Source organism: Dama dama, chromosome 26, assembly GCF_033118175.1.
Source record: "Dama dama isolate Ldn47 chromosome 26, ASM3311817v1, whole genome shotgun sequence".
Taxonomy (NCBI): domain Eukaryota; kingdom Metazoa; phylum Chordata; class Mammalia; order Artiodactyla; family Cervidae; genus Dama; species Dama dama.
This window is the reverse complement of record NC_083706.1, coordinates 21,763,115-21,786,600: the sequence shown is the minus strand read 5'-3', so window position 1 is coordinate 21,786,600 and position 23,486 is coordinate 21,763,115. Positions and strand designations below refer to the sequence as shown.

Here is a 23,486-nt window from a genome sequence, read left to right as displayed (position 1 = left end):
AAAATATCAGACCTCTGCAGGTTATTGTTCAGCTGTGATGTGAGTGAGGCATCACTGCTCTGGGTTAGAATCCCAGGATGCTGTGAATTTAGTATCATTTCCTACTTAAATTAGTCAGCACATGAGCCATCTGGAATGAAAACAAACATTACAGATATGAGGCAGTTCAGTTTATTTGCAAAATTCAGACTGCTTCTTAAAATATGTGCAACACTTAGATAGTCTGGGAAGATATTTGCATTTTTTCTATTACATTCATTCCTCTATTCAGTTTCATTTTAGTTTAAGGTTTAGAAAATAGATCAACTCTCTCTTTGTCTACCAAAACTTTTATAAACTTGAAATATAAAAGTTGTCAGACTAGTTGCTAAAACTTCATGGTATGAATTGTCCAGCTTTTTTCATTTAGCTGATAGATGAAAATTCTAAACTATTTTGGTATTATTTAGACTTTTTCTTCTGTAGCCTCTCAATGGAATTCAGCTGTGAAATTGTATATATTAGTTCACCCTATACTCAATTTTGAATATATGCTGTTGAAAAGAATTTTCAAACCATTAGAGATTTTGTACTTAAAATTTATAAATCAGGTGTTAAGAACTACCTTTCTATAAGAAATAGAAACAATTTTAAATGTAAGCAGTTTATAAAACTCATGGTCCCAGTGGCTCAGATGGTAAAGCATCTGCCTGCAAGGCAGGAGAGCCAGGTTCAATTCCTGGGTTGGGAAGATTCCTTGGAGAAGAGAATGGCAACCCGCTCCAGTATTCTTGCCTGGAAAATTCCATGGACAGAGGAGCCTGGCAGGCTACAGTCCATAGGGTTGCAAAGAATCAGACACGACTGAGTGACTAACACTACAGTACTAGTTTATATAGCATACAAATAATCTTAATCTGAGCTTTATTTTCACTTTAAACAGGAGAGTAGTGAAGCACAAGTTCATATGATTTTACTGATAACTAGTTTGAAAGCTGTTGTGTAATGATGATTCTTGATGTGAGTGACTTTATATTCTAAAAGTCATTTGGGCAGAAAAAAAAAACAAATGTTACTCACTAGGTACCTCTCCCTCCAACATCTGATATCTCAATCTCGGTATCTATTTCCTACATAACTCTCAATTTAAAATAATGAATTTGCTGATTTATTATATCTCCCTTGCCATGTTCTATGAATACCCAATGTGTAGAGTAGCTTCAGTTCAGTTCAGTCGCTCAGTCGTGTCCGACTCTTTGCGACCGCATGAATCGCAGCACGCCAGGCCTCCTGTCCATTACAAACTCCCGGAGTTGACTCAAACACATGCCCATCGAGTCGGTGATGCCATCCAGCCATCTCATCCTCTGTCCTGTGGGAGCTCTTCTTGGCCGCCGCCCCTGACCTCGGACGTGGGGAAGCTCCTCTCGGCCACGCTTCTGTGCGGTCTGTCGCAGCCGGCGCGCTTAGAAGAGCTTAGCAGTTAGTAATTACTCAATGTATATTTATCATATGAATTTTGGAGGAAGATTCTTGAAAATTAACCTGTATAGAGGTTTAGTCCAGCTTGTTTTATTCTTCATGTTAGGGATGTTTGTAACACAAGGGTTCAAAAGGGGAAACTATACATTGGAGTTTAAAAGCAAATTCTGGGCTACACTGGAAAACTGTACCAGAAGTATAAGTTTGTTTTTTTTTTCCCCCCAGTGTTGTATTATCAGCATTCATTGCCATTAAAATAGGAAATCCAGTTTAAAAAAATATCAGCTCTATTTTCTTGTTTCTATCTGCATCTTCTCCTTGAGATGAAGGGGTGGACTCCAAGAGAAGCATTGTGTGGTTGCATTTAATAGCTTTTCTTCATATAGTGTGCCTTAACTTTTTTTAAAAAACACCTTTGAAACAATAGATTAACACTTTCCCTTAAAGTCTTTTGGCTCCCCAAGAAGTGTTCTTTCTGAGATTTAAAGAAGCTTCCACCTGATCGCAATGTACTAATTAGAGTTCATATGGACAGAGCTAAAGCTATGGGGTCTTTCACAAAGTTCAGTATCAAATTTCACCTCTGTTGTTGTTAAGGTGAAATAGTTCCCTTATTCATTATTTATCATATTCATAAGTTCAAAAATTGATATATTGTTTCCCAAAGTTTCTTTCTAAGATATTCAAGATTAAATTGCTTTGCACCTTTGACATTTGAGTTTAATATTTGATGCATTGCCTTATCACATGCTCCTCCCAAAGGCCAGTGATATGTGATGATTTGTGATTTTGCCTCGCTGTCAGTTTCAGTTTATTATATTGAGAGATAGATACATGGAAACAAGTCAGCACTCAGCATCAGCTCCTGAGTTCAATGTTGCTATGCCTTCTTTTCATTTCATCTGCAGGAAGTCTGCAGAAGTTAAAGAAAAAAACCCAAAAAACAGCAGGAAGAAAAACATGACTTGGCCATATTTTACGAACAAAATAATTAGTTATAGCAGTATTCATTAACATGGAGATTTGTCAAGATCTTAGTTCCTCAAGAATGTTAATGATCAACTGTACTGTGTTTAGTAGTTAATCAGGGCTATCTATCTCTAAATATTTTCTTTTTATTTCCCTTGGTTACTTTGTCTTTACAAATTTATCTCCTGGAGAGGCATGTTTTTAATTAAAAAACAAAACAAAACAAAACTTGTGGTAAAAGGGTCATATCCCATCTGTGAAAGTATTTGCTGTTTAAAAGTAAAGTTTCCAGACCACTCATTCCCAGTTTTCTTTTAAATATTTATTATGAACTCCTAAATAGAATAGTCCTTAAGCCTTTAGACTTCAAGAGATATAAGTAAATCTGTGCATTATAGTCTTTTGGATTTTTAGCTAATGGGATTGTACTTTCATCTCTCCTAGAACCACCGAGACCCATTGCTCCTCCCCAGTTGCTAGGCGTTGGGCCTACATACTTGCTGATTCAGCTAAATGCCAACTCCATCATTGGCGATGGTCCTATTATTCTGAAAGAAGTGGAGTACCGAATGACATCAGGGTCCTGGACAGAAACCCATGCAGTCAATGCGCCAACTTATAAATTATGGCATTTGGATCCAGATACCGAATATGAGATCCGTGTTCTACTTACAAGACCAGGTGAAGGTGGAACGGGGCTTCCAGGACCTCCACTAATCACCAGAACCAAATGTGCAGGTAAGACTGAAGAGCAGGCTACTCAGCCTACTGAAGGAATCTAGCATAAGACATAATATTTTTACAACATTAAAATTTCTAATTCTTTGGTACATGATTAGTCATATTATTCTAAGATTTCCAGAGTACTTGGTAAATTGTAGCCTTAATTGTGTCATAAATTTGACGGATTTAAGGGCAGTGTGAATGTTTCTTTATTATCATTATTATGAATCTAAAGTCTTTTCTTGGATGGTAATTTTGCTCAGCTTTTTTGTATTTAGCCCACAATCTCTGATTGATGCCAGTGAACGTATTATTGAGAGAGAAAACCTTCACAGTTCAAGCAACTGTTGAGTACCTTTCTACTGTGTGCAAATTGTGTTTCTTGATAATTTTGTTATGGTCAGTGCAGAGGCTATATCTGGTAATATGCATAAGAAAAGTTACTCTGATTCAATCCTCAATAAAGTCTATTCAGAAAATCCTGTTGAGGATTAATGCAGCAGCTTGAGACCCAGCTCTAAAATACCGAGGCTTTTCTTAAGTTTTTAAGACTTGTATTGTCTTCCTCATGCCTACAACAGAGTGGTGAAAATAACAGCATATGGAGAAAACACTAAGAAATAATGAAAAGTGAAATAAAAAGTACTGTATAGACATGCATCCTGTTCCTTATTGCAACGTATTGTTATAATGAGAGAAATCATTAGCTATTTATTAAATCCACTGAAATGTTTAAATGTCTAATTTATTGAGTGCACTTCTATTATACTATTTAGTTGTTTTATTGTTGAAAATAGTTTAATTTTTTAATTTAGTTGAAAGAGATTTTTTTTTTTTTTCGTCAATCATTATGTTGAAACACACCTGCAGAGTTAATTCATAGGTCTGCATGTCTTGAACATTTAAAGATTTAGGTTCTGAAAATTGAAAACTAAGAACATAGGGATCTATGAAAATGTAAATGCCTGTAATGTGTCTTTTGTTTCTTTGACATCTGTTTAACAGTTACAATATTCTGAGGGTACCCACCAAGAGTACTGATCTAACATTAAAGTAAAATTCATGCAATTACCTAATGTATTGTCATCCCTAAAAATATTTTATTATGACTTAAGTTTTATATATTCATATTTATATATCTCCTATATAAATATTGAAAAATGCTCACTAGTAGGAAGCTTCACTGCTGAATTTTTAGTCTCAGATTTAGACAATAGAGAGTTTACTAATTTTGCTGATTGTGTCATATGTTTATCTTGTGGTTGGAAAATAGCTTAATCCTGAAGACCTCAGGTAAGTCTCTGAGGCTCAGCCTAAATCACACAATTTGCTTTTCACATTTTCAGTACAGCGAAGTATTTTCATTTTAAGTAATATGACAAATTATTCTTATTGTAGTAGGTGAATTTCCTGTGGGGTAAAGCAAGTTGACTCTACAACCTCAACTAGTCAGAGAAATAATTTAAAAAGGAAGCGATATGGAAATTGAGAAGTGACTCACTCTTGCAGAATTAATACCCAGTGATGGCATAGCATGAGGAATGGTGGGTCTGTTTTACTGGAGAAATTGTCTACACGTATTTTCTGATAAAATTACCTTTCTCTCCCTTTACATTTAATCCTTACAAGGTATATACAAATTAAAGTAATAAATGTTAATTTACTATTCAAGTGAGCTTCCTCTTGATTTCTGGGCCCAAACTTCTTTCTTTTAAATATCTCATCTGCCTTATTTTTTACCAAAATAGATACTTAAAATTTAGCAGTACCACATAATGGATTGTTAATATAATATAAGTTTTTAACCTAGAAATTATTTGAAATTGGTCATTAGTCTGAGGGCCAATGGAAATTGCAAATAAATGAAATTGTGTTTTAAGGCTAGTTATGCTGTATTAAGTGGATGGAAACAACATTTTGAGGAACATTGATTTATCCCTGTTGAATGCTTATGTTCAGAATGCCTATTGAGCTGAAATAAGTAAAAATATGACTGTAAAGTGCTTTGAGGTATTTTACTTTGAGAATAACCTTATGTGTGTGGGAGGGGATAGAGTAAGAATAACTTACACTCATAGCTGCTTTCAAATTTATAAATGTCTTGACATTTTGAAATTATATTGGTCTTTTTTTGATATGTTATTTGAAAAACATTTAATTTGTGGGCTCTGTGGCATAAAAGGGTATCAAGCTCATTCATTTGCAGTTTTACTTCCAACCGTAAAAAAGTTTGTTTTTGAAACTATCTTTCACATGTGGTGAGTCTTTGTCACATATCTTTATTAATTTATTAATGTTCTCATAGGTGTGTTTGATGTAGGTTTTATGGTAAAAAGTGCTTATAGACTAGATTTTCAAGTACATTGTAGACGGGAGAGAAACTATGGTCACTCTTTTATAGGAATGTCTACTAATTGTCCTCTCTTATTAGCAAAAGAGGGAAAACTTATGGAATTAGATGTTCTATTAGCTTTTAAATAATCTCTGAAAAGCAGAAGTTAGGTATAACTGATGAACATCACATATCTAAATACAGAGTCAGTATAGGTTAAAATTATGACATCCATCTACCTCCCCTCTTCAAGAGTCCTTTCCCCGAGTTTAAAATCCCTCAGACCCTACCAGCGTGAATGTCATCACTGGCCTCAGTCTGGTGTTTTATAGCAACAGAACAGAACACAACTTATGCTGACTATGATATTCTCTGATATTTAGTACAAAAATTCATAATCTGGGAAAATAATCCCCTTGAGATGACAAAGATAACTTTTGGAGAAGTTCTTATCTAATTTTATTAAATAGTGTAAACTCTGAATATTGGTTCTGTAAACCATTCCATTTTAAGAAATATTGGTAGAATGCCATGTTGTAGGGTAATGTTTTACCATTAGTATCATCTGGTTGAATATTTTTGTTTTGAAATAGCTATTTTAATGCATTCTACATGTTAGACCACCAAGAAGCCTTGAAGATAAGTATAAATTTTTTTAGCTCTATGTGTGTTTCTGATATCAATTTCACATGAAGTTTTGATAAGTAACAAATAGGGTGATGATGACTTCCTGCCTCTCAGAAATTCTTATTTTTTTATTTTGGTTTATCAAACAGAGGAACAATTCTTGACTACTAGATACCTATCAGAGAGTAATTAGTTTATATTTACTGTCTTTAAAACTGCATTTTAATGTAGTTAAGCCTTTTAAATTGTACTTCTGGCAATAGTAATTTTTTTTCTTGGCAGAAATCTGTCAATAAATAATTTTACAGCAAGTTAATGAGTTAGCTTTATTTATGTGTGTTAATGAGTAAATTTTATATTTTAAATGCAAGCGTAGATTTTCATAATTCAGTATTGACTGATGCTGCCTTATAATTACTTGGATATTATTATCCCAATTTTGTAGCTGGTGAATTGTAAGACTTAGGAAAAACAAAGTAAAAAACAATGATTTTTCTTATCTTTAGCCAACTGGGCAACTGGGGCTCATACCTATTCTCTGGTACTTGAAAAGCTGAATTCTTTCCCCTCTTTCTCCTACTATGGGCATTTTTGTTTCCCCTTTCAGAAGAATGTAGCATGGATATATGAAAGTACGGTATCTGGGAGGGATGTACATTTTTATAAAATAGAATCTGCATGACTGAATTATTCCTTGAGAAAACATAGCTTAATATTTGCAATTTCAGTTTTATTGAAAGCACAGTTGATTAGTGTACTTAACACTCAAGTATATGCTCTTTGAAATATTTTAAACAGTTAAAGAAGTGTAAAATATGTTTTACTCTATCCTTTTCTGAAAATGTTCTGCCTAGTTCCCAAAGCATTTCTTTGTTTTCCATCTGAAGTACATTAAAATCATTTGGTAAGTACAATTACCTGCTTCAGGGTCACTCACATTAGGAGAGGTGGTAATTACAACCTCTGTGGCTGTAGCCAGCTATGCTTGCCTCCTGCTTCTCTGCGTGCCTGAGGGTATGATTATTTCACTGTTAGCCTACAGCCTGACCCATGTTATTGTTCTCATAATGCTTTTTCAAGCATTTTATACATTTTTAAAAATGTATACATGTGAAGTTGTCTTAAATGGGAAGTAATTCAAAAACTCCATTGAACAATCAAAGAAAGCACACTTGTTTTTTCAGAGTGTCTATTTCCCCTGGGTATGCCATCTGGTATAGAAGCTGAGAAAATACAGTTTTCTCTTTCTCTTATTAAATGGAAATAAAATATGCCATCATCAGAAATTGTCTGCATTGCATGTTTTGGCAATCGCATGTTAAAATTGCTCTTTTAAATTGCCTTCTGCTTCTGGGTAACCCATTGTGGCACTGCTTTATGATTAACTGACATTTTAGCAGCATCTCCTTTAGAGGGAAGGTCAGGAGTTCAGGGTGTCCATAACGTAATATATTTACACAGTTGGGAAAGCTACTCTCTGCTCTTATATTGAAGTTCAGTGCTCTTGGCAGTTTTCATTGAAACATGTAGATCTATGAAGCAGTGAAAAAAGAGTGTGTCGTATTTTAAATGTAGGCATTTACTCAAACTGCTTTTTCTCTCCTAAGTCCAAAATGGAAGAAAAGAAAACAAAACAATATTCAGGCATACACCAGAAACAGCAAAGTATGGAATTAAATTTTGGCCTTTTGGCTGTGGTATCATCAGCAAAATGGAACCATATATTGATTTTTGTTGTGGTCAAAGATAGTTACCAGTCACAGCTGTTCATCACTGAAACTCAGCCTTGCAGTTAAACAAAAACTAAATTAAATAAACAACTCTGTGAGAATTGGTGTGGTTTACCAGTGTAAGGATGCCATACTATTTTATTTCAATTAAAGATTTTTATCAGCATTTGTTTTAAAATTTTTTGAAATTTATTGATTTCTTATATATGATCTCTATATGAATTCTTTATTGTTTTTGAATTTTAAAAGGTTATTATTATTGAAGTCAAATAATACAAAGATAAAAAGCCATAAGAAAAGTAATAGAAAACAACATTTCTTCAATTTTCTTAAAAATCTAAAAGGGTAAAACCCTTAAAAAAATTTGCTTTTCTCTTTTAGTGAGTAACAAGTGATACTGTTTTTCAGTTTCTATAGGGAATATTTCAGTTTGAAAGACATTTATCTATTCAGAGAAAACTGTTGGCTTTTTTGTTTGTTAACAACACTGGGTTATATATACTAAGTCTTCAAAGCTATACAAACAGCTCCTTGCACTTTAGTTCCTAGTAGTCACAAGGGGCGGCCCCATAAACAAAGAGTAAAATGCAAAGTGAAAGGAGTTTAGAGGAAGAATTTCTTCCTCCTTTTCAAGAAAGTGTTTTAGAGAAGCTGTCACCAGAAAAGGATGGCTTTTAAGCTGGATCTGAAAAATTGACTATGATTTGTTAAAGCAGAACAACAGAAAATAGAAAGGAAAAAAAGGGGGGAACCACATGTTTATCCCAGTTATAAACATTGCTGAGTTTTGGGGGGTTCTGATAATAGATGGAGCGTTGGCCGACTCTGAGCTATGGTAGAACTAAAGCTGCCGGTGGGATGTGGCCAGTGTTGACATAACCCAGACTGCTTTTCTGTTGTTTTTAAGAAGCAGACTGACACTACTAGATGTGCTTTTAGAAAGATTGTTTCAACTCTGTGAAAGAGGAGTTAGAGCTTAGGAAAGACTGGGAGTAGAAACAGCATGAACACATGCTTATAATCTTAATTATACTGACTGTAATCTGCTCTACATGTCTCTCTTATTTTAGGTCAGAAATGAAAAATCTATAAACTCCTAGAAAATATTGTCATTTCTAATAATCAAGAAAGTTCTTTTCATTAAAGAGATTTTATAAACTAACTTACTTTAATTGTTTGATTTATTTTTCAAGTATGTTGGTCAACCAGTGCATTAATACGCATGCAGAATCCATGGTATAACACATTATTTTAGAGGAGAAAATTATGAAGGATCAGAGAGAAATTCAAGAGCTATTGTGTATTTGATGGCATATTTGTTCATTTCATAAATTTTTTGAGGTCAGAGTTGCATACATAACCACACTGAAGACTGCAAAAGACACAGTATTAATAAGACAGGATTCCTACTCTTCAGGAACTGCCTGTCTAGTGTTAGGACCATAATGATAATAAAAGCATAATAAATGATATAATAAAAATACAAAGCACTTTGGAACTCCAGAGTTGAGAGGATTAACTTCTGACCCCAAAACAATTTTTCTCAAGCAATAAGTTTGAAAACACTATCACTGTTTTCTAAACACAGCTGGATTAACACTTCTCTAGCCTTAACCCGCAATAAACTGTGGGAAATTCTGAAAGAGATGGGAATACCAGACCACCTGACCTGCCTCTTGAGAAACCTGTATGCAGGTCAGGAAGCAATAGTTAGAACTGGACATGGAACAACAAACTGGTTCCAAATTGGGAAAGGAGTACGTCAAGGCTGTATATTGTCACCCTGCTTATTTAACTTATATGCAAAGTACATCATGAGAAACGCTGAGCTGGAAGAAGCACAAGCTGGAATCAAGATGGCCGGGAGAAATATCAATAACCTCAGATATGCAGATGACACCACCCTTATGGCAGAAAGTGAAGAAGAACTAAAGAGCCTGTTGATGAAAGCAAAGGAGGAGAGTGAAAAAGTTGGCTTAAAGCTCAACATTCAGAAAACTAAGATCATGGCATCTGGTCCCATCACTTCATGGCAAATAGATGGGGAAACAGTGGAAACAGTGGTTGACTTTATTTTTCGGGGCTCCAAAATCACTGCAGATGGTGATTGCAGCCATGAAATTAAAAGATGCTTACTCCTTGGAAGAAAAGTGATGACCAAAGAGACTGTATATTAAAAAGCAGAGACATTACTTTGTCAACAAAGGTCCGTCTGGTCAAGGCTATGGTTTTTCCAGTGGTCATGTATTGTTGTGAGAGTTGGACTGTGAAGAAAGCTGAGCACCAAAGAATTAATGCTTTTGAACTGTGGTGTTGGAGAAGACTCTTGAGAGTCCCTTGGACTGCAAGGAGATCCAACCAGTCCATCCTAAAGGAGATCAGTCCTGGGTGTTCATTGGAAGGACTGATGCTGAAGCTGAAACTCCATTACTTTGGCCACCTCATGCGAAGAGTTGACTCATTGGGAAAAGCCCTGATGCTGGGAGGGATTGAGGGCAGGAGGAGAAGGGGACGACAGAGGATGAGATGGTTGGATGGCATCACCAACTCGATGGACATGGGTTTGAGTAAACTCCGGGAGTTGGTGATGGACAGGGAGGTCTGGCAAGCTGCGATTCATGGGGTAGCAAAGAGTCGGACACGACTGAGCAACTGAACTGAACTGAACTGAACTGAATCTTATCCCTAATTCCTTAACTGTGAAATAATGCATAAAGCAACTTATGAGGCCAGTAGTCATCATAAGTACAAATTGCCTTCTCCTTTTCCTGTTATATCAACACATAGGAACTGTATGCACAGATGGAGGTATTATATTGAAAATATAATTCGTGTTCCTAATTCAAGTTATCAAAGTAGTTATGTAGTTTCTTTTGATTTTCTGTGTTTCATGGATTATAGAAATGTTACTCTAAATTTCAATGGCGAGAGAGATTAACATAATATAATCAACTTCTGTTAACTCTGCTAATGGTCTATAATGCTCGAACCCCCCAGCCTAAGACTGATGAAAGTTCAACAAATATGAAATGCTGTTTTCCACTGCCCTTCTTGGTTCTTCTCAGGAATGGGATGTGCCATTAACTATACATACACTTCATGGCACATTTTCTTCTAGCTGTGTCATTAACTAAATAGAGTTGGGTTGCTTGCAGCTTGAAATTGTCTTCTTTTGACTTACTTGGTTGCTAGAAAGCATTTGGTAACCAGTAAAAATGACACTCTTTTAGTTTATCCACAGTACTTTACTACATGCTGAGTCTGTTAACAGTGTCATTGAGTACTCTTTATTGACTTCATTTGTTTTTATTGAATTTTAAATATGCAATAAAGCTGACAAGTGGAAATGATTTGAGTAACAGCATCAGTTCCATTAAATGTCCTGGATATCCCCTCTGGTTCTAGGTCTTTTAGTTGATATTAGGAAGTAGAAATAGAAATAAAAATGTATTAATAATGTCAAATGATAATAAGGTAAGAACGTCTGAAGAAGAAACCAGTGCAGGTAGAGTTAAGAAACTGTGAATCATGTTGGTCTTCACTGATGCCAGTGTGGTTACACTGGTATGTAGAATTTAACTTGATTTTCTTTCTCTGTCTTCAGTTGTCACTGTCTGTTTAATTCCTTCTTTGAGTTTTATATATATATATACATATATATATATGTATATATATATAAATATATATATGTATATATATAAAAATATATATATATAAATAAATATATATATATATTTACTTTGGAATAAAAAGCAAAATTTTTAAAATCAGGATTTGGCAAAAAAATTGCAGCTGTGTTTTTCTTGGGAATGTTTGATGGGGAGGAATACAGATTATTGTTTTGGGAATTCACTTATTTAGAATCATTCAAGTTTTAATTACCATATTTGAAGAGTGTTGGTCATTCTGTATAATATCTCAAATGGAAAAAATTACTTTATAAAGGTGTATCTCATTATTTACTTAATTTAACTTTACTCTTAAGAAAAATCTGAGGATGAGATCATCATCTTAGAATTTAACTTTTTGATCTTCAATGTCTTCATACAAGATACGGCCTTGTAGCTAATAATTGCTATAAGGATGATTTTTCCATCCTTTTCTATTTCCACCAACCTGTGTATAAACTGGAGGCTTCCCCAGTGGCTCAGCAGTAAAGAATCTGCCTTAATGCAGGAGACTCAGGAGAAGCAGGTTCAGTCCTTGGGTTGGGAAAATCCCCTGGAGGTTCTTGCCTTGAGAATCCCATGGACTGAGGAGTCTGGTGGGCTACAGTCCATAGGGTCACAAAGAGTTGGACAGGACTGAAGTGACTGAACATGTAGGCACACACACATGCAGAGGAGAAAAAAAGCATAATCAAAGGAAAGATAATGAGTGAATTTTAATCTGAAGTATTGTAAGTAATATTACACTATGTGAACCCAATAAAAAGTGAACTTCAAAGGGCAGAAATTCATGCCTTTCATGTCATCCTAAGCAAGATATGTGCAAATTCAGCTGTCACTGCATATGATATGGCCTAGAAATCATTGAGTGATGTCCATTTTAGTTGTCTCAGCCAAATAGTATGAGCCAAGTTTGAATTTAAATCACTTATCTTTTATTCTCTGGCTTTGTTACTGTTTCCCACCTCTATGTAGCCCTTCATGAGTAAAGAATAATAATCAAGCAAACAAAGTTTATTTTTACCTGATACTTTATTTTTAAGAAGGTACTGTTAAAATATATGAACATCATATTTTTGTAGTAATGTTACATGTGATTCTATAATACTTTTGTACTTATAATAATACAAAACACATACCTTAATTTTAACATACACACATATATATAAAATAGACTCCTCTTTTAAAAGTAAGTATAGAGGAAAGTGAAATAACTAGTGTGCCAATTATTAAGGATTTCCTAATAGCACCATATGCATAAGATGCTTGCTCAAAATTCAGGTAACATTTATTGGAAGTCATATCGCTTTGCTAGACCTTTTTCTTCTTTAAGATATATCTTACAGATAAATAGAGGTATGGATATCTAGTTTTGAAGTACACATGGCAGTAATCTTTGAAAAGTTTGTTTATATGCTTTATATGAATTTGTAACTCTATTTGCCATCCAGTAAATTATAACACTAAAAGAAGTTTAAGAATATATTTTAGATGTTTAATTTCTCCAACACTGAGCAATATAATCTTAAGGTATTATTCATTTTATCACCTTTATATATGGCATTTTAAAGCATTTGGAAAAACTTAGAAACAAATTGGCATATTGTTGAATTTGTGAACACTGGACAGATATTGGAGCTCTATCTAGTAGTTAAAGAACTACAATATGAAGGTAGCAATAGCTGTTCCCTCACCACATGTTATGATGAAATCATATTGCTGTAGGCCACAATATTTTTTATACACAAGTTAATATACATCAGATTATTAACATAGACTCTCTGATGGTTTGGGCCAGCCATTGTGTTTTCCTTGATTTAGTGATTAAATTTTGAACTTCTACCAGCACTGTGAAAGAGTTGGGCTTAAAGTAATGAAGAGATGGCAACTTTTCTCACTTATCTTATTTTTAAAAGAAAAATTAACAGGTAATTTAGTTAACTTCTTGTAACAAGTGGCAATGTAGAAACTGACTCATCATTCTATGTTCAGTTCAGTCACTCAGTCATGTCCGATTCTTCGCGACCCCATGAACCGCAGCACGCCAGGCCTCCCTGTCCATCACCAACTCCTGGAGTCCACCCAAACCCACGTCCACTGAGTCGATGATGCCATCCAGCCATCTCATCCTCTGTCGTCCCCTTCTCCTCCTGCCCTCAATCTTTCCCAACATCAGGGTCTTTTCTAATGAGTCAGCTCTTTGCATCATTCTATGTAATTTTCTTAAATAGATTTTTTCCCCTGTATTTCTACATCACGCAAAATACATCAGTAGAATACAGAACTCTGCTTATTTTTGAAAGCAACAGGGAGAAAATTTCTTCTCTGAATCATCCTTCTCTTGGGATCAGATAATTCTTTAATTTCTGCCTCCTTTTTATTTCTGGTTTACTGTTCACCAAAGGAGAAACTCATTTTTGTAAAGCTAAGCTCCAGCAATGAACCAGTTACTTTTACAAAATGTGAGCTCATTGAATTGAATTAATACTTGATTTTCTCAGCTTAAAGGAACCTGTTTATGTTTTCTTTTAACATTTTTACAGTCAATTTCAATAATTTGGGTGGGTGCCATCTTTAGAAATAATATAACTAAGGGATACTAAAAAGCAGAATTATTGTTCCAGAGTTCCCTTTTGTGTTTCTCCATCCTCTCCTCTGGTGAATTCTGCATCATAGGTATGTGTGTACCCTCTGCGCGTGTCTGCTTTCTAATACAACCAACTTTGCTCTGCTTAGAAGAGAAAATGTGACTTGGGAGCACTAACTATCCGTAAGCTTAAGATTTTTGGAGGTTCTTTACTAAAGTCCCAGATTTTGTGAAGACTTCATTAGAATTTACCCACCAAAATAGTTTTTATAAATTATATATAAGAAAGCGTTCCACTAAATTTCACAAATAGAATTTTCTTTAGAAGTACTCTTCTTCTTATTTATTGTTATTGAATTGTAGTTATTTTACAATGTTATTAACTCTTGTGTTAAACCCTGAAGTGTTTTAGTTATACATTATACCTTTGTGCATTCTAAGTCGCTTCAGTCATGGCCAACTCTTTGGGACCCCATGGACTGTAGCCTGCCAGGCTCCTCTGTCCGTGGAATTCTCCAGACGAGAATACTGGAGAGGGTTGCCATGCCCTCCTGCAGGGGATCTTCCTGACACAGGGATGGAACCCATGTCTCTTGTGTGTTCTGCATAGGCAGGAGGGTTCTTTACTTCTAGCACCACCTAGGAATCCCATATATTATATATACATTCTTTTTAAAATTTTCTTTTCCATTAGAATTCATTTGAATCAGTTCTAATGAGATGGATGAAACTGGAGCCCATCATACAGAGTGAAGTAAGCCAGAAAGATAAAGACCATTACAGTATACTAACACATATATATGGAATTTAGAAAGATGGTAATGATAACCCTATATGCAAAACAGAAAAAGAGACACAGATGTACAGAACAGACTTTTGAACTCTGGGAGAAGGTGAGGGTGGGATGTTTCGAGAGAACAGCATCGAAATATGTATATTATCTAGGGTGAAACAGATCACCAGCCCAGGCTGGATGCATGAGACAAGTGCTCGGGCCTGGTGCACTGGGAAGACCCAGAGGGATCGGGTAGAGAGAGAGGTGGGAGGGGGAATCGGGATGGGGAATACATGTAAATCCATGGCTGATTCATGTCAATGTATGACAAAAACCACTACAATATTGTAAAGTGATTGGCCTCCAACTAATAAAAATAAATAAAAAAATAATAATAAAATTTTCTTTTCCATTATGGTTTATCACAGCATTTTTTTAATTGGAGGACAATTGCTTTCAATGTTGTTTTGGCTTCTGCTGTACAGCAGTGTGAATCACCTCTAAGTACACATATATCCCTTGTTGAGCCCCACAGTGTTTATACATTTTTGTCATTTTTGTTAGTACAGTATTGCTTTTCTCTACGCTCATGCTTTTTCTTTAAGATATATACAATTTAGTTTGCATTCTGTTTATTTTATTTACCATGACATTAACTGATTTCCTTATTTCTACAGGACATTCTAACCATCATCTTTAATGATTGCTTAATATTCTATTGGATATATGTGCTAGAATATATTTAACCATCCTATTAGTGAAAGAAAGCTTAGGCTAACACCAGTGATTGGCTATTGTGAATGTTACAATGAGGGTTATGGATTTGCTTTTTTCTACATGATTGAAAAATTCTTGACATATACTCTTCAATTTCTCTGTAAGTACTATATTAATGCACTTTACTGGATCAGCAAGGACATATATGCCATTTTAGCACAAGAAAGTACTTTATAATTAATCAAGTCCATGTCTCCCATTTATCACTGTTCTGGGCACTGGGACTCAGTGAGGTGATCTGACCAATATTTTACTATTATTTGACAGGAAAACCAAGACTATCATTCAGATTGCATTTCTTGTCTTCATTTGCATGAGTGTCTGACTTAAGGTCAGACAATACCTTAAGTGCTGGTCATTCTAAACTGAAAATTCTTCTCTGTAGCCACTCAAAATCTGGGGAATCATGTTCATAGTAGTTCCCATGCATTGAGTACTTACTATGCACGACGTACTAGTGTAAAGTCTTAGATTCAAATCCAGGCTGCCTTGAATGCATATCTTTTCTGAGCTGCCTAAAGAGGTTATCACATAGGCTTGTGGGTAAATAATTAGACAAATAAGTGGCATGAGACATATGCTTTTATGTCTATGGAAGCATAAAGGAACCTTGAATTAGGAGTATAATTTCATGAAGCAGCAGATCGTGAGAATTAGCAAGTATCAGTTGAAATTTGTGAGTCAGTAAAATCTAGATTGAATGCTGGCTGTAATATTTACTAATGGGCAGGTAATAGTCTCTGCAATATTTCATATTGTCATGTATAAAAATAATGATCTATGATTATACCTGCCCAACTTGCCATTGTGAGATAATCAGCCAGGTGTTAAAACTGAGAAATGATTGTTAAGTTTTCAGGAATTTTGCCAGTGGTTTTAAAATTATTATTAAAAATAAATCGCACAAACTTTTACAGCTATATCAATTATCCTTTAAATAAAAGTAATACATACTCAAAGCTTCCTAATTATTTTAACATGTTGAATTATTTGTATTCTTGAGTCTGTTGATGTCTATTTTACAAGTATGTTGGAGATATAAAGACACACTGATGCTCGTCTCTTCCACTTCTGTTTTGAGAAGCTTGGAGTATTTGAGCATGGAGACTCACAAATGCCACAGACCAGGGCTTTGTCCCTCACGATCTCCTCTGCTTTCTAGACAGCCAAATTCATGTTGAAAGGGTTAGACATTTTCTAGCACACTGCTAGAGATAATGCACGTAAAGTGCTTCCTTAGCCCAGATGCAGCAGCCCACGGTAAATATTAGCCTTTTTTACTTAACAAGCCGTTACATTAAAATAATTATATTTTTTCTGAGATTTAAAACAATTGTAAACATGTAGACCTTCTGAAAGAATTACGAACTGAATACCCATATATCCACCACTACAAGTTTTCTTTTGTCATATTTGCTATATCACACATCTATCCACCTTTCCAACTTTTTCTTTGTCTATCTTAACCTTTTAACATTATTTTAATGTATTAGAATATTTTGCTCAAGGGAGTGATTTTAAAGATTAGTTAGTTTGAATGCTTTCATGAAAATGTTTAGAATGGTTTGGCTTTAGAAATATTTCTCTAGTGGTAGTTTGGGGAAAGGATTGAAAGGAGATTTCAGGAGATTTAGAGGTTTCTAATATCATTCTAGGCAAAAAGTGATCAGTGCTTGAACTGAAACAATACAAACAAGGATTCCAGTCTTGAGGCAGAGTTGAAAGAGACTGAGAGATGCAATCTCTTTTTCTTAGATATATTGGAAGGAATTTTGAGACATATTGGAAGGAATTCTGGCTTGGAAAATTAAGGTATAGTGACAAGTTTTAACTTGATGAGGTAAAACATTGGGAAAGTGTTAGAAGGGAGGTTGCTCTGTTGAGGTATAGTCATGGGTCCACAGTTCAATAGAGGATAAAGAAGAGGATTTATAGATTGGGCATCATCACCATTTCATTTCGTGGTTTTGGAGTCATGGGTATGCTTTCCTTGAATTAAAAATTCAAATAAATTTTGTTCAACCACTTTTAAAAAACCATACTCTTTTTCAGGGAGTTGAATTATACTGGATAACTTAGTATCTTTTTGGATTACTGAAACTGTTAAATGATTTTATGTAGAACCAATAAAAAAGTATAAAGTGGCTATTTTTTATTTACAAATGCATTAAACTTGATCAGTATATACTTTAAAAAGACTGGTTAGTTTGTCGAATTGTGAATTCCATAGTTGCTTTTTAAGCGTTCCCCGTAGAGGGTAGCTTAGAGCATTATGCTAAAGACAGAGTAAAAATGTGGTTTCACGTTGGTTTTTATCAGCTCATCCTCGGTGAACTTGCCAAGGATCTGTTGAGTTCACTTTTGTCTCCTTTCTCATCTGCTCTCTTACCTCCTTTGATACCTTATCTCAAAGATTCATGGTGTTTTGATGCAGAAGGCATGCCCATCAGGTATCTCCACACCTTGACAGGAGAGGGTCACGAATATATGTGGGAAGGATTAGTCTCAGAGGGTGCATGGCCATTCTTTGGGTTTCTAGTATGGCTAAATAATTGTGTAAACACTGATACTCTATTAGAACTTTGAATTATAACAACTTACTTTTTAAGTGCTTTGAGAATCAACTAAAATAATTGTTCTGATTCTTTAAAAAACTCAGTTTAGAAACCTCTGTAGGACATATTTAAATATCTAGACTTTTCAAGGATATTCACCAGAACAGATGAAATAAAGTACCTATTTATTTCAGCAAAGAGCAGAAAGTAAGTGTTTCTTTGTCAGATTTTAGTGGAATGTTCTTATAATCTAAAAAGTAGGTCAGCAAGACTGAGATTGTATTATAAAACAGCAGTACAAATATCTTCTTAAGGAAATGACTTTACAATTACCTATTATTAAGACAAAAATATAGAATTTTTAGTGATTTATCCCTTAAACTGTTCCTTAGTCTTTGAATATAATGCTAATTATATGGGCTAGATTAATTGGATTTCTACTTTTTTTTTAAAGCTGATCACTTTTTCTGTTACAATATTTTATAATTTTGTGAATAATCAGTAAGCCTTTCTTAAAGCTCTGTTCTAATTATTTATGTGAAAGGATTTCACATGAATTACAATTTCAGTGAAAGGATTCTCGAAATATAAAGTTGATTAATAATTCTTTTATTATCTTTTAAGGAGATAAGCTGGTATCACCTCTACTATGAAATTGACTCTGAGAGAAAGTTTCAAAGTTGGAAATATATTAAGCTTCTAGAAATATATTTTGACAGAAATATATATACATATATCTGTAACAATAAAGTTAAAATATGTGTAATATTACTACTATTTTAAATTTAAAATCAAGAATTGATCTGATGAAACATTTGGGAGTTAGAAATATTCTTTTTCTTGATAGGGTATAATCACAGCCTTTTAATATACCTGTCATCAAAAGTTCTGGATAATAGAGAAATGAATACAGGCCTGCATGCAGCAGAACAGTGGAACAGAGATGATGCTCCCATATTATAAACAGTACACAGTATTTTAGTTTTCATGGGACTAGTAAAGCCCTTATTATATATTAAGGTTGTTAGCAATGACTAGTGCATATGTGTTCAGTTAAAAATAGATCCTCAGCTTGGACAGGTGATATTTAAGGAGTTGGAGTGAGAAATGGTTTGGCAGTGTAACAAGGCATGTTACAAGTACCTACCTTGAAAGGAAAGAAGAAGAGATAGACATTTCCCGTTACTACCTACTGTTCAGGTGCTCACATTACCCCTAAACAGCCTCATGCTTGTGGCAATAATCATGCCCTGTCATTCCTTGTACTAATATAAAAGTGCAGTTCAATCTTTTTGACAAATAATGCATCACCTCTAGCTTGGCAAATTTTCATCACTCAGACCCAGTTGATGTATATATAGGTTGTGACACTCTGGCTAAAGTGACTTTGGACTAACTGTATTGAGGAAAGTAAAATTTTACTTAGAGTGTTACTTTTTTGTTCTGTTTTCCTGTTCTCTCCCCACTGCAGCCTACCCTCACTATCACCCAGAGTTCAAATTCATTCTACTTCCCTGTCCCTTTGTAAGCTACATCATTATATCCAGCAAGCATCATAGTGAAATTGAAGGAAACTTTCCATGGCTATAAGTTATTGTTTGGTTCCTAAGTCCTATCCAACTCTTTCAGACCTCATGAGCTGCAGTACACCAGGCTTCCCTGTCTTTCACTATATCCCATGTTTGCTCAGACTTACATCCACATAGTGAGCATCTTATCCTCTGTTCCCTTCTTCTTCTGCCCTCAATCTTTCCCACCATCAGGGTCTTTTCCAATAAGCTGACTCTTCATATGAGGTGGCAAAGTATTGGAGCTTCAGCTTCAGCATGAGTCCTTCCAATGAAAATTCAGAGTTGATTTTGTTTAAGATTGACTGGTTTGATGTCCTTGCTGTCCAAGGGTCTCTCAAGAGTCTTCTCCAGTGCCACAGTTGAAAAGCATCAATTCTTCACCACTCAGCCTTCTTTATGGTCCAACTCTCACATCCATACATGACTACTGGAAAAACCATAGCTTTGACTATATGGATATTTGTTGGCTAAGTGATATTTCTGCTTTTTAATATGCTGTCTAGATTTGTCATAGCTTTTCTTCCAAGGAGCAAGCATCTTTTAACTTCATGGCTGCAGTCATCCACAGTGATTTTGAAAGCCAAGAAAATAAAATCTGTCACAGCTTTCACTTTTTCCCCTTCTGTTTGCCTTGAATTGATGGGACTGGATGTTGTTTTTTTAGTTTTGTGAATGTTGAATGGATGTGTGTAATTTGCTTCTTTGTTTATATACTTTGTCAGTTGTGTGTGTGCATCTGTGTCCACATGCAACTGTGTACAAAGGGATTCACAGAAGTTTTGCTTTCTTACTATGGCTCTATATCTAAAAAGACCTATTGTATAGATTCTATAACCTTAGCCTCTTAGAGTCATTTATGGTCTTTGAGTTGGTGTGATGTATGTAGAAAAAACAAAGCCTTTTTACTTGGATGATTTTATGTTACAAGTTTTATACTCCTAAAATGTCTTTGCTATCATGCCTGGTTTAGAAAGAGTTGTTTTAGTTTTTTTCTTCTTTAGTTGCCTCATTTGTATCTCTCATGGAGAGAAAATGAAAGGTTTATTACATTATTACTTTAAAAAATGACACATGAATTCTCAGTGCTAACTCCCAAAATGGCACTCCTGAAAAAGAGGTCATCTCTCTGGTTAATTAATATACCAGGTAAGATCTGTTTGCATTTTAAATAAAGTACTGAGTTAGGAAATATTACCTTTAAAAATGTTGACTAAAATCAATAGTTTTTCTAAACTATTTTAGAAACATACAAAATTGCAAAGGAATTATCCATTTCTTTAGTCTCCTTGTCATTCTTTCTCAGTGAAATAGCCTTTGTTGAGTAAATGCATGACAAGAATAACAGAAAAAAATTTTATATGTGATTTCTATGTAATTTAGAAATTAATGATCAGAGTCTTTTTTCACGGCAAAGTGAAAGCAAAGTCACTCAGTTGTGTACAACTCTTTGCGACCAATAATTAACCTTTGGGGAAAAATTTTTGGTGTAGTTCTTAATTTAAACTTCTATGTTTAAGTTTATTTCATTTAATGGAGTGCTTGCTATCAGAAATTATATTAATGTAATGTGAAGTCAAGTGGGCCTTAGGAAGCATCACTACGAACAAAGCTAGTGGAAGTGATGGAGTTCTAGTTGAGTTACTTCAAATCCTAAAAGATGGTGCTGTGAAAGTGCTGCACTCAATATGCCAACAAATTTGGAAAACTCATCAGTGGCCACAGGACTGGAAAAGTTTTCATTTTTCATCAGTTTTCATTTCAAACCCAAAGAAAAGCAATGCCAAAGAATGCTCAAACTACCACTAATTGCACTCATCTCACATGCTAGCAAGTAATGCTCAAAATTCTCCAACCCAGGCTTCAACACTATGTGAACCATATGTGAACAGTATATGAACTTCCAGATGTTCAAGCTGGATTTAGAAAAGGCAGAGGAACCAGAGATCAAGTTGCCAACATCCGTTGGATCATTGAAAAAGCAAGAGAGTTCCAGAAAAACATCTACTTCTGCTTTATTGACTATGCCAAAGCCTTTGACTGTGTGGACCACAACAAATTCTGGAAAATTCTTAAAGATATGGGAATACCAGACCACCTGACCTGCCTCTTGAGAAACCTGTATGCTGGTCAGGAAGCAATCATTGGAACTGGACACTGAACAACAGACTGGTTCCAAATCGGGAAAGGAGGATGTCAAGGCCGTATGTTGTCACCCTGCTTATTTAACTTACATGCAGAGTACATCATGAGAAACGCTCAGCTGGATGAAGCACAAGCTGGAATCAAGATCACCAGGAGAAATATCAATAACCTCAGATACGCAGATGACACCACCCTTATGGCAGAAAGCGAAGAAGAATTAAAGAGCCTCTTGATGAAAGTGAGAGAGGAGTGTCAAGAAGTTGGCTTACTCAACTTTCAGAAAACTAAGATCATGGCATCTGGTCCCATCACTTCATGGTAAATGGATGGGGAAACAGTGACAGACTTGACTTTGCAGGGCTTCAAAATCACCACAAATGATGAGTGCAGCCATGAACTTAAAAGACACTTGCTCCTTGGAAGAAAAGTTATGACCAACCTAGACAGCATATTAAAAAGCAGAGACATTACTTTGTCAACTAAGCTCTGCCTAGTCAAGGCTATGTTTTTTCCAGTAGTCATGTATGGGTGTGAGAGTTGAACTAAAGAAAGCTTAGCACCCAAGAATTGATGGTTTGAAACTGTGGTGTTGAACAAAACTCTTGAGAGTCTTCTGGACTGCAAGGAGATCCAACCAGTCCATCCTAAAGGAAATCAGTCCTGAATATTCATTGGAAGGACTGATGTTGAAGCTGAAACTCCAATACTTTGGCCACCTGATGCAAAGAACTGACTCATTAGAAAAGACCCTGATGCTGGGAAGGATTGAAGGTGGGAGGAGAAGGGGATGACAGAGGATGAGATGGTTGGATGGCAAAACTGACTCAATGGACATGAGTTTGAGTCAGCTCTAGGAATTGGCCATGGACAGGGAGGCCTGGCATGCTGCAGTCCTTGGGGTCATAGAGTCAGACATTACTGAGTGACTAAACTTAACTGAACTAAAAAAATTGGATTTTTTTTTCCCTTCCTGTGAACCTAATTCTGTGCCATTTTGCTTTCTCACCAATTGTGTTGTGATGATTTTGAACATATATTTATTTATAAAGTTTGAACATATGTTTATTATTAAATACATATATACATTACTTATAATATTGTGTATAATAGTATGCTTATAGTATTATACACAGAGCACAGGCTATATGTCTCATGGTAAACACTGGACTGATTTTAGAGTATATAAAACATTATTGAAAAAGTATTTATTTTATTATTTATATATTTACATATGATTATGTGTTATTTATATCCTTCTTAACTTCAAAAACAATATGAGATGGTTTACTGGAACATACAAGATTGAATAGAGCAACAAAAATTGATAAGTAACTTGGGGGTTAAAGGATACTAGGGGAAAAAAACAGATAGATTTAGGGGGTAATAAAAATAAACAAACATTTATGTCATAGAACTTGGTGTTATTAGGGACACCATATTTGGTTCTGAATTTATTAGTAGTAAAAGTAAAATCTCTATCAGTTAATAACTGTGGTATTATTTATAATAAAAACCATTTATCAATCACCTATAACATTCTAAGAACTGTTCTCAGTATTTGACACATAA

General features: G+C 34.9%; 1 protein-coding gene across 4 annotated transcripts in view; it reads left to right on the top strand.

Annotated features, from left to right (window-relative positions):
* The window catches only part of PTPRK (protein tyrosine phosphatase receptor type K), a 611,833-nt gene that overhangs the window by 375,730 nt on the left and 212,617 nt on the right, over positions 1 to 23,486 (top strand). For all 4 annotated transcript variants that reach the window (XM_061130449.1, XM_061130448.1, XM_061130452.1 and 1 more), the window contains exon 7: positions 2,875 to 3,168. In XM_061130449.1, the coding sequence (XP_060986432.1) occupies positions 2,875 to 3,168 (294 nt within the window). The remainder of the gene's footprint in view (positions 1 to 2,874; positions 3,169 to 23,486) is intronic.